The 13,506-nt window shown below is 30.1% G+C and overlaps 1 protein-coding gene across 1 annotated transcript in view; it reads left to right on the forward strand.

The window, feature by feature from the left end:
- Positions 1-357: 357 nt before the first annotated feature.
- LOC126898331 (uncharacterized) overlaps positions 358-13,506 on the forward strand; it is a 29,707-nt gene continuing 16,558 nt past the window's right edge. The window contains exons 1-2 of the mRNA XM_050672271.1: positions 358-421; positions 750-1,018. Coding sequence (XP_050528228.1) covers positions 358-421; positions 750-1,018 — 333 coding nt within the window. The remainder of the gene's footprint in view (positions 422-749; positions 1,019-13,506) is intronic.

Below are 13,506 nucleotides of genomic sequence, written 5' to 3' on the forward strand. Positions count from 1 at the left end.
GAAAAATGTGGATACGGGAATCATCCCCCGTAATCAGAATGAATACATTTTATGTCTCTTAATGAGAATAAAGCGTGTTAATATATAAATTTTAATAGTATATATGTATATATATATATGTAAAGCCACTTAAGTACGCAAACGTATGATGCTCGAGGTATAGCTTTGTTTTATGGGTGGGCGTTTGGTTTGGTTCATTCATATATAGTAAGGCGATATAAACGACAGTCTAGTCCCAAGGCCATTGACGACGGGATACGCAAGTATAATAATACGTGGTGCGTGGAGAGTTACAAACATACATACAGGTGAAACTAATATAAGCGTGTTAAAAAAGGATGACATGGATAAGTTCTAATGTCTATTAATCAAAGTAAAATAAAGTTCAGCACTAATTTTGATAGCAATGATCAGTTTGAAGGTATATATAATAATTACAATAGAACCACAAGAAATCAAAGCAAAACAAAAACGGAACACTATAGATGTTCCGTTTATTTATAAACTTATTAACTAGTATATTAACAGTAACAAAACAAGTTAATTTCTAGAGAAGAATATGACGAAAGACTAGAATGCGTATATGCACGTAAGATGTCAAAAACCGTAGAGATCGTTCATTGCCATCGATCGATGATCGACCGCGGTACAGTTTGTGGGCAATTTAATATTTTTTAGTTTTAAATTATTATTTATAATACATTATTAATTTTAAATATTATTATTATCTATTCTTATTTATAGTTTAGAAAATATAAAAAATGAACAAGATGTATTGGTTAGCACAAAACAAAAACATGATCTAAAATCATTTAAAAATTTGTCAACAAAAGAGAGTTTTGCTTCATTTAAGTCTTCTAGTTTATCATTTCAAATATTTTATGCCGAGAAAAATGTGGTTGAACTTATTAACAAGAGTGTGAAAAACGATTGGAATCTAGATAAAAAGTATATGTATACTATTGAAAAAATTGCAGTATCTTCTCTATTCGGTTGTGTTAATCATCATTATTTTAAAGTAAATATTTTATTTTATTAATAAATAAATATTCAGAATTGCCCTGTATGTTATGATAACACTAATAACTTTTAATTTAATTAAAATTTTGTGTAATTTTTTTTTTAGTAACTGTTAGGTGTTGGACTAAAAATTTTATAATAAACAATAATATTATGATAAATATTGAAAAAATAAAAAAAATTTTTTATCAATAATTACAATCAATCATAACTATAAGTCCACGTTTTTTTGTAATTTATGTATTCCAGTAGAGGTTATTCATCTGTTACTGTAGTACATTGTATGGCATTGTGCGTATGAATTGTAAAACTTTTTGCTATTATGAAAATCGACTTGTTTGCCTTTAAATACGACTAAAGGTTGCGCAAAGAAATGTACTTGAAATCTCCTAGAGCATAATCATCTTAGGTTTTCTAGCAATAAGTAATAATATAATAAGAATTGATCAATTATGGTTAATTAATTAAATAAAATTAAATCTATATTAAAAATATTATTAATTTAAAAAACTGAAAAATATTAAACCCAATTGCCACAAAAAAATTACTGAAAAGACACAGATACGTATTTCGGAAACAATGTTTCAGTGCTTATCAATACTAAATAAAAAATATTTTGAAGTATAATAAATAATGGAGTACAAATTATTGTACATTTTAATTCAAAAGTAACATATGGGTATTAATTAAAAAACTGTAGCACAGCAAGGTCGTTGCATAGATGGGAAAATTAGAGATAATATTGGACAGAGATTAAAATCACTATTATTTCGATGCAAATTTGTGTTTCATTTTAATAAATTAGTGGATTGATTCAAAAACAAAATGAAATCATATTTTTTCTTCAACTTCAACTGCCAATTGCACATAGAAAATAGGTCATCGGGATAATTTTTTTTTTTAACTTGTAGTACATAACATAAGCTTTTTTTTATTTTAATAAGTAGACATAAGGTTTCTATATAAAAAAAGGTATTTTGATTTTTTCATTTTTGGAAAAAATATGGCACTTTCAAGAAAAGAAATGTTGAAAATTACTGATTTTTAAAACAGAAATTTTTTGGGAGAATTTCCAAATTTACAGGGTACGAGTAATTGTTTTTTTATATTAAAGGACAATGTCAAAAACTAGAAGATATTTGTGAAAGAAATAATGCAGAAAAAATAATTTTTGTCTCTTTAAGTGATTTTTCAACAATTTTTACGCGTACCCTTTGAAACACAAAAGAGTCGCCTAATTGACCAGAGAATGTATATTTTTTAAAAGACAGCTGTTTGCGCCCTGTAAAATTTATCGTAAGTCATGATCATACAGATTGGTCATTAATTGTTTCTCTTATCAATGGTCAGGAGAGCGGTTAGACGCTTGAAAATCGTATATATTTTGATAACAAAAAAATGGTAAATTTCTCTTAGCATTTTTTGAATTTAATAAAATAATTAAGTGTACTTTTTTATTTATTAACTCGCAGTTGAGTTTTGCTTTAACATTGTGAGTCAATTCAGTTCAATTTTTTGCGTATTAGTTCATAATTACCGAAATTTCTATTACACAAATTGTATGTACTTATTGTTGTTATCAAGAACTCTCTCGTGGATCATCCATTTCGCTTTTTCTATCAGCTGTTTATCTTGATGATTTTAACGGTGGCCATTAACTGACACACTCAAACTCTTTACTTTAAAACACATCGCTGTAGTTTAGGTTGCGTTTCACTAACATCAGGAGCTTCTTACGCCAATATATTTCCAGTAAAGATGACCTCTAATTCTCCTAAAACTTCACAAATTTTAATCCGCTCTTCCTCTAATTCGTCTGCCAAATCATCTAAAACGCCTTCATCTTCTTCCACTTCCCTGTCTTTGGAAGATTTTCATCAAACAATGAATGAGCTGCGTAAAACTCAGGAAGATACTTTGTCTCAATGTAAATTACTGTGTCAGTCCCAAAGTGATAAATTTGCTGAGCTTAAGGCTGCATTAAAGGTATTAACTTTACAAGTTGCTAACCTCAAATCAGAGAATACTGTTCTCTAAAATAATGTTGCTGACCTGACAAAACGTGTAAATTCCATTGAAACGTACAAAAGTAGTCCTCATTCTAATGCTGATAGTGTCCAAGTAACACTGCAAGAAATCTCGGAAAGGGAAAAATGTTCTCGTAATATTATTGTTAGAGGAATACCTGAATCTTCCTCTAGCTCGGATATCGAGTGACTTTTTGCGTCTGTCTAAAAATTTTCAGCCCTTTCTTGCAGCAATCATACCTCCTATAATAATAATAATCCAATACACAGAATGCTACGCTCTTTCAATAATACTTAGTTTTTTGGTCACATTTACTTTTATAAAATTTAACTGTCTTATATTAATTATATATTATATCTTATAAATCTTAAATTTATTGTCATCATTATTTTGTTGTCATAGTTTCTTACTCTATGTTTTAAATATATGCATGTACATTTTTTTTTCTCTTCTTTTTGTTATATTATGTTGTATATTTATGTTACCATAATATTATTCCTGTAAATTGCCGTTTGGCGTTAAATAATTAAAATAAAAAATATCATCTCTCTCTTGGTTTCAAGCCTTCTTAGTGTAAGGTTGTTTAGTCTTATAGCTAATTCTGTGGTGTAAAATTGAAATTGAGTCTAGACAAAATTAGTTCATTATATCGTCATCTTCGTAGTCATACTACTGACAAATATGTAACGATAATACTCTAAGATATTGTATTTGTAGGAAACTTGTTTCCAACAAATTTTTTAACTTTCATTCTTAAATCATGTTTTAGAAATCTCGTGGTTGATTTCAAATTTCTCATGAAATACTGATTCTTTGGTGATATAAGTTATGTATTACAAATTTTTGTTGTTGTCATATTGAACAAATATTATTTAGTAGAGTATTAAAAAGTCAAAATCAAATTCGTACATTTATCATTGAAATCAATCACTAGAGTTCTAATACTACTTTGTGTTGGGTGGTAAAACTTTATTCAGTTTAATCTCATAATTATTTTATTAATTTACAAAATGTCATGCATAATTAACTATAATTAATATATGATAATGTTATCTAGTGATCATCACTCTTTTATAAGTTTATTTTTTTCTATAGTGTTTGTGTATTCTTTTTTCACTAGTATTGTTTTTTATCTTTTTTAAAACTCTTTCAACCTCTGTTCGTATTATTCAACTATATAAGGCAGTACAACAGTTTGTAAATTGTCAATCTTCATTCTGGCCGTGGATAATCGTGAGTATAATTTATGTCTTAGCAACATCCGTTCCATACGATTACAAATCAGCTGTTCATCTCTGATGTTTTCTTGAAGACTTAAACGCCTGGGTACAAAGTTTACTACATAGTATCATCTTTGCACTCAACATTCATTGCTGCAACTTTGGTGGTATCCACAAATTTTTTAAGGAACAACTTAATCAGTGACATTGTTAAAGTTGAGTTATGGCACCGATCTCTCCAAATGCTGCCTCTCAAATTATTACCCGATTATGCTGCTTCGAAAGTCTACTTACATTTTTGCCCATAAGATCCTTATTAGTGATAGAATTTACTAACGACGAAGTTTTAACACTACTGCCGGTCCGGCTAGAAGTTCCTCTCGAGGCAGTTAAGGAGAATCTCCTTTACTAGACATAGTTTTATACACAAAAGCAAAAATGACTCCTTGAGATGTTGATGCAACCAAACTTACACGAATGTAAATACGTAGGAGTTAGTGATACTATTTAGTTTAAAACCTAGTGTTTAAGTCTTTAAGATTACCAAACGAACAGTAGCATAAAACATCTATTTGTAAAATGATAGTGAATGAATATTTTATGCATACCAAAAAACGATGTGTAAATATTTCAATTAAAATATTAAAAATACACGTAAAATAGTATGAATTTTTTAGTATAACAATTCGTAACTCAGTAAATATTAAATATTCTATTGATAAACACGAATTAACTTATATAGAACTAAGTGAAAACTGAAATTATTAATTGAAAAACTTACTGAAAAAATAACCTGTTATCACCCACTATCGACTTAAGGTTTATATATATTAGGTTTATATTGGTATAAAATTAAAAAAAATGGTAGCACAGTGGGGTCGCGGCATAGTGGAGACATTGCATAGTTGGGTTCAGTATAGATTTAATCTGACAGTGATTAAAATCACTATCATAAGAAACGCTTCGATGCAAATCTGTAGATGGTGTTTAATTTTAAAAAATTGTTGCATAATTGCAAAAGCAACATCAACTTCTATTAAAATAAAATACAAAACCCATAATTTTCATACAAAAATAGCATATTTTTGAATATGGTAGCCATTTGCGTATAGAAGATAGGTCGTCGGGACAAATTTTTTTTTTTCCATTTTGTAGTACATAAAATAAGCTTTAATTTTATATATGTTTAAAGGACGCAGTATTTCCGGAACATTATCAAAAATCAAGTTGAAAAAGTTATTTTTTGTAAAAAAATTACTATTTTAAATTCCCTCAGTGAGCAGAATAAGTGTTAGATTTTCAAAAAAAATTATATCAAATGAAAGGGAAATATCTAAGGTTTCAATACAAAAAAATATTATTTTTATTTGTTCATTTTTGAAAAAGTTATGGCAGTTTTAAGTACAAAAAACATCCCGATAAAAGGTCATTTTTATCGCAAACATTACATTTTTTTTTAAATTTTCGACAGCCATTTGCACATAGAAGATAAGATGTCGGGACAAATTTTTTTTTTTCATTTGATAGTACATAAAATAAGCTTTAATTTGATATATGTTTAAAGGACGCAGTATTTCCGGAACATTTTCAAAAATTAAGTTGAAAAAAATTTATGTTTTTTACAATATTTTAAGTTTTGAACGCCCCCTATATAAGGAGAAATTGTCCAATTTTAATAAAAAATATGTCAAATGAAAGATGTACTTATAATGTATTTAGAAAATAGAAAAAAAAAATTTGTGCTGATATATACATTTTTCAAAAAGTTATAGCAATTTTAAGTTGAAAATTTAAAATCGAAAATTTTAACACAAAAATAGTGTTTTTTTAACTACGGCAGCCGTTTAAATGTAGAAAAAAAAGTGTCGGGACAAATTTTTTTTTTTCATTTTGTAGTACATAAAATAAGCTTTAATTTGATATATGTTTAAAGGACGCAGTCTTTCCGGAACATTTTCAAAAATTAAGTTGAAAAAATTAATTTTTGTAAAAAAGTTGCCATTTTAAATCCCCCCCAATGAGCAGGTTAAGTGATAGATTTTCAAAAAAATGATATCAAATGAAAGGTAAATATCTAAGGTTTTAGTATAAAAAAAAATTATGTTGATTTGTTGATTTTTCAAAAAGTTATGGAAGTTTTAAGAAAAAAAAGTGAAAAAATTTCGAAAATTAGCGATTTTTAAATTTGTAATTTTTTTGGATATTTCCCCCATTTGCGGGGAACGAGGGAATTTTTTTCAATTTTTAAGGGTAATGTCTTCAACTAGATACGATTTGTGATCTTTTGACGTATTTTTGAAAGAAATCGGTCCAGTGAGAGCTGAGAAAAAGTGGCAACAGACATAAAAAAAAAACACATCATAGTAAAATTAATACCTTCTCCGCTTCGCATCGAAGCTAAAAAAATACACTTAAAAATTTAATTTTCAATTGAAATTAATTTATTTTATTTTTCTATGTAAAATAAAATATATATAAAATATAACAGGCTTACGGTAACTGAGATAAGTAATGTAAGTTTTGATTTTATCTTATTAATATATCGAGTGAAAATTGAATCTGTTGTGGTTTTTGATCGAGTTGTCAGAGTTTTTGGATCAATATACATTTATAAATTGAGATTTTCACCCAAAAATGTTTGTAATTGCTCTTATCTATTTAACATTAATGTCTCCACTCAGGATCACAGGCAATTTATCTTCTCCCCTGCTGAGTAATGTGCACCTTTGGTATTATAAGTATGCAACGATCTATTTAAAAAATAAACTATATCATCAATTTTTTGATTTGATGAGATATAAATTGCTACAATGATGATGATTTGTTCCTTTTGTCTTAAACACTCAGCGCAACAATTACCAATCAACACAAAAATTACCGACTGAAGTACTTTTTAAACTAAAAGACTGCGATTGTCCTATTGTCATTTCAATTAATAGAGTGACAATATTAACTATATCGTCACTACGATAATAAATAGCTACTGCTCCAGATTTGACGTCTGGTCGCATATATTTAATGATACTAAAATTGAATAAAACTAAAATTATGGATTATAATATTCTCGTTTTCATGTTTCCAGGTCTCGGGAAAATTAACATTTTAGAATTTTAAAAGATGGTATCATGGATGTCTAATGAATGAGCTTTGAGAATTTGATAATTTAGACTATAAATTGACATTCTCAATGGGTCCTTAAAAAAATCGTTTATTTGTCTGTCAATTGTGACTAAAAAGCAAGTGGAAAGTCTTGTAAATTCATTATGGAGGCGCCCCGTGGTATTAGATGTTTTCCTTACATGTTAAAACGTCAAATTTTCATCATTTTTAGTAATAATGAATAATCCGTGAAGATTAGTAACTCGTGAAAAAGCTACATATAACAACAATTTCGAGTGTCTATTTACCACTTCAGTATACGTGCTTCCTAGCGATTTATGAATAGTCGTTACACAAGCACACATTACAAACAAATGAGAACGCTTAACAAAGATGGTTTTGCTGTGATTCAAATTAATGGTACATGATCTAGAGATTGAAACTGCTGTTCGGCTAATGTTATTTGTGGTCATATGACCAATAACTTTTTTCCTAATTTTATTTCCGATATTCGGACAATAAGGAAATTCGAACCACACAACATTCACTTCTCCAGTTTCATTTCGTTCAAGATGCACTAGAGCTTTTCCATCACACCATTTACCAAATTGTCAATAGTTGTTATAAAAAAATAAATATTTTTTACAAATATTATTTTATATGGTAACCCATCTGTTACGTTATGGTTCGACGGTTCTATCTCGATTGAATATTACAATTTCTATTTTTTAAATACTATAATATTTATTTATATACCCCCGGGGGAGCACTAACAAGTGCGACGGGTATTATGAACCCAGAGCCCCGGATCTGAACTGACTTTAATTGGTTGTATTAGGATGATTCTACAGCTATTGGGGGTTTTCGTAAAGCCAATCAACCTTACATGGAAAACACACCGATTATGTAACAACAACAAATGCTTCGGAAATTTATCGTATTTAACAATTGGAAATTGGAAAGTCCGAGCTATATATAGGACCGAAGCTTTCAGGACAACTATATCGTGCCTATTTCGAATTTAAAAATATGTTCGAAGAAATGTTGAATCAACCAGAAAATAGGACCACTTTATGGTACAGAACGCCGTTAGAAGGATCTAGTTGACCAGTTGTTACAAAGATCGTTGATTATATTATTTCGTGGGACAGCTGATCACCAGCATCTTACTTTACTCACCCCCTTGCCCACCCATCACGGCAAATCGATGACCTCCGTGTCGGTTTTCATCCGTGTACAGTTTATTGTCGTAAGTCAGTCAGTCAATTGTTTTTTGTGTTACTTTTTTCTGTTGCAAGCGCCTTCGCTTGAATGGTAAAATTGTCCGGCCGTTGTACGCCATAGTTTTTTATTACTTGTTTATTGCACCCTTGTGCTCAAAGTTTACGTGCCCTTGCACGCCACTAGTGTTTGGGCCCTGACCATTTATTTTATGTCACTTCACCGGCCACTAGTATTTAAGGGCCCTCCGTTACCCCTTAAATTTAAGATACAATAAAGAATTTCTAATATATGTGATTATTTGTTAATTAATTATTGTCTACTCTCGTTTACTTATTGGATGTATAGTTAGCCGTCATCTCCTAGGTGACCCACTCCCGCATCAATATTAACGTTTTTAAACAGGCTTTAGGTAAATCGACATTCTAGTGGGGTGCACAACTTGCCGTCCTACGGTCTAGCTGCCTCGTACAAAACAACTACAATAGAAGTGAATGAAACAGTAGAAGAATTATTAGACAAACCAACGATACAAGAAGTAGAAAAGATGATGAATGTTTTCATATTTGAATCGATTTATAATTTTTTTTGTATCGTTTTACGGTCTTGAACATGCGTGGTTTGTTGAAAATAGCCAACTTTATCATCTCATTACACAAAAGTGACTGAATGAATTTTTTTCAAATTTACATAGTACTTACCTTTAGGCAATTAAAACAATATCTATTGATGTAATTAACTTTATAAAGAAAAGTAATGGAGCTTTTCCGAACTTAGCCATTGCTCCTAGGATTTTTTTATGAGTCCCGATAACTTAATCTACTACAGAACGCAGAATAAATACAAGAAATAAAAATTGAGTGTTGAAAACTACATAGTTTGTGGATTTTCCATAATACACAAATTGTAAATTTTGTAAATTCTATAAGTAGCGTTTAAATTATTTCTCCATCATCAAATTTTCACCAGACAACTTTTTCAAAATAATTTTTCATCACAACAATTATTATTTAAAAAACAAAAAAATATTAATGAAGCTGCTACAAAGGCTAAGGTTTTCGTATTACACATCTATTGGCAAAAAGAGGAAAAGCGGTTTCTGATGGTAGTTTAATAAAAGAATGTGTAATTCAAGCAGTTGAAGAAATTTGTCCAGAAAGAATTGATACTTTTAAAAATATTAGCCTTTGTGTTAACACAGTTACCCGTAGAATTAACGATATTAGTAATAATTTAAATTCTCAGGTTAGTAATAAGACTCAAGAATTCATTTCGTATAGCACTTGACGAATCAACAAATGTATCTGATACGTCACAGTTACTTTTATTTATTCGAGGTGTTAATAAAGATTTAGAAATTTCAAATGAACTACTTTCTGTACATATCATGCATGGAACTACGACAGGTATCGACATATTTAAAGTTATCGAAAAATCATTTTTAGAATATAATTTGAAGTGGGAAAATTTGAAATGTATCACTACTGATGGAGGAAAAAATATGTGTGGCACAATAAAAGGTTTAATTGGACAGATATTTACGAGTTGTGATAAAGAATGTTTTAAACCAATGACTTTGCATTGTATTATACATCAGTAGGCATTATGCGGAAAAACTTTAGACTTGTCATGTGTTATGGATCCAATATTATCAACAGTAAATTTTATTCGCTCAAGCGCACTTAGGCATCGTCAATTTCAAGATTTTTTGAAAGAAATAGAAACAAAGTACCCAAATATACCAAATTTTACAGCAGTTCAATGGCTTAGTCGCGGAAAAGTCCTATCGCGATTTTTTGAACTAAGAAATGAAATTGAAATATTTCTAATTGATAAGAATCGACCATTGCCTTTACTTACAGATAGTGAATGGATTTGGAAATTAGCTTTTTTAGTGGATATCCAAAATATATGAACGACTTCAACCTAAAATTACAAGGTAAAGATGTTTGCGATGTTTACACATTAGTAAAAGCATTTAGGCAAAAACTTATTTTATTTGAAACGCAAATTTCAAAAAATTGTTTTATTAATTTTTCTACTTGTGATAAATATAACAAAGAATCAAATACACAATTGCCAGTCGACTTCGCTCAAAAAATAATTTCTGAACTTAAAATTCAATTTAAAAAACGTTTTTCTGACATTGACGTAAAATCGGAAGAAATAAATATTTATCAAAACCCGTTTAGTTGTGATATTGAGAAGTTACCTCCTACCCTTTAAATGGAAATGATTTATTTATAATGTGATGATGCACTGAAAATCAAACATCGTGAAGAGACTTTTTATAAATTTCTCCTAGATACACAGTATCCAAATTTAAAAAAATTGGCAATTGAATATATATCTGTATTTGTTACGACTTATTTGTGCGAACAAACTTTTCCAAAGTGAAATACATTAAATCAAAATATAGATCGGTTATGACTGACAAACACTTGGAGTCAATTTTGAAAATTGGAACTAGCAACATACAACCTCAATTCGATCGAATATTAGCAGAATAACATCAATTTCATACTTCTCATAAAAAAAAAATTATTAAAATTGAAATATATTAAAAATAATATATTTGTATACCTATATTTTCATAAAATTAAAATTATATGTGTTATTAAACTTTTGGCCCGCTAAGAGCATTTGCTATTTTTTGTGGCCATCGAATAAAAAAGTTAGGAGACCCCTGTTTTATATTAATATAAAGATTAAAGTAAAATTGTTACGATTCGTTTCGTAAGGAATTAAGGCGTATTTCAATTCCGCCGTTTACGATTATAACCTCCAAGAATTAATGTGAGAAAATCGGAAATGATGGGTGGTGTTAAACATTCACCTTTTATTTAACCCAACCGTTTAACACGTAATCCAATCGATGTACGACTGCACAAGTTGAACTAAGTAAATGTCCAAACGCACACAAATATATCAAAAATAAGTATGTAACATGAATCGTAAAGTCGCACAGGTTGAATTAATCAAATGCCCAAACCCACACAAATATATATGTAATAAGTATGTGTATAAATATATATATACTGTGACTTGTAATGACGCACAAGTTAAAATTGACTATCGTAAGACAACGAACAACACAAAAAAAAATAATAGAAACCAGAACCACAAGGAGATCGACCGGCTAAGGTGTACTTTGGAAACGGAACAGAACGCAATATCTGTAATCCATACACGGCGGCGGCCTTATCTCGGTTTTTTGAGCGGGTAAATACCCGATTGTCATATTAATAGCTGAACGGCTGATATCGAAAGAGACGCGGGTGAGCGCCAGCCTAGAGCGTAGGGCGGTGCCGTGTCAAACTGCTAAACTTAGTTTTATAGTATAATTATTAATGAAGATTTTGTAAAATCGTCCATCAGCGGACCGGTTCTCGTCACCCGCGGTCACTCGCNCAGCCTAGAGCGTAGGGCGGTGCCGTGTCAAACTGCTAAACTTAGTTTTATAGTATAATTATTAATGAAGATTTTGTAAAATCAGTCCATCGGTATTCGGCTAATGCTTGACTCAAGTCCAACGAGCCAGGGCAAACTAGTACTGAAGGTATATTAGTGCCAGCATCCCGCAGGTATTTGATGGCGTTATAATGGTAGTCTGTACTTACAGTCAGTACTATCTCATTTCATAAACAGGATAACAACCAGTACGGGCTATCTAGCAGTACTGCGCCTTTGATTAATACTGGAGTTGTACAAAAATTTCTGTTTAAGATACGACCATGGTCATGTATCCTCGTCGGGCTCCAGCTTAACAGCTGACTTGTCAATGGCAGTATGTGTAATCAGTTTTGTCTAAGTAGATGACACGGGTGTGCGACAAGTGTCTCGGCTGTATGCTACGTAGTTAAGCTTACATCAGTAACTTGTAATTGGGTTATAACCGGATTATAACTAACTGGTGTGATTAATAATTAGGTATTAAATATTATACACACATAAGTTATTTTAAAACTCTTCCTTATGTCCAGGTAGAAGTCGAATTTCCAAAAAATATTTTGAATAAAAAGTACATATTTAAAGAAGCTCTAAAATTTTTTTTTTTTAATGTTATAACAGATTTAAGTCAGAAATGTTATAAAACAATGTAAAAATATATTAAAATTTGGTAATTTAAACAATTGTAATTTTTTTGGGTGTTTCAATTTGAAAAAATCGAAGAAAATTATTCTTAAAATTTGGCGACATGGTTCAACATGGTTCAACTAGGTACTACGATAAGAAATAATTTGAGGTATAGTAAGCAAAATTTGTCTAGTAGATGCTGGGAAAAAGCGGAGATAATAAAAATATCATGGTAAAATCAATACCATCTTGTATTTGTATCGAAGCTATAATTAAATTGATACAAGGTGCGCTGGAATTACTTTTTATATGGGGGAAAAATTTAATGACTAAAACTTGGTCCCCTGGATTGTTACTAAGCTAAAAAGCGGGTTATGCTATTTTTTGTTGGATTTTAGTGATTGTAAAAAAAAATCCGGTAATTTATAAATTTTACTCGTAGTAATACATATTATTTTTATTATATTATTAATAAGTTTTAATAATATAATAAAATATAGTTTAGTTTTAGTTAGTAAGGCGGACATTATGCCCAAGAACTCAGACCTGATGGTCCATTTTGTACACCTCATACCGTATTGTCTTGATTCAGTTTATAATTAGTGAACGAGCTGGCTAGTGTTTGAGCTTAACCGTCCTTTAGTGGGTATAGTAAAAAGGTAGTTGTGCTGGTAGCTGACAAGGAGCCACCCTTCAGTCTGCTACTTTTAAGCTAGACTGTGCTGACGGGTCTAAACTCTACCCCTTTAGTAGTCCACTAATTAGAGAGATTGGGGCTGATCAGTTTATCCAACGGGAGGACTCGAGAAGAGCTCGGACGACGAACTCGTCGTCAATATAT

Source organism: Daktulosphaira vitifoliae, unplaced genomic scaffold, assembly GCF_025091365.1.
Source record: "Daktulosphaira vitifoliae isolate Bord-2020 unplaced genomic scaffold, ASM2509136v1 Scaffold_2, whole genome shotgun sequence".
NCBI classification, from domain to species: domain Eukaryota; kingdom Metazoa; phylum Arthropoda; class Insecta; order Hemiptera; family Phylloxeridae; genus Daktulosphaira; species Daktulosphaira vitifoliae.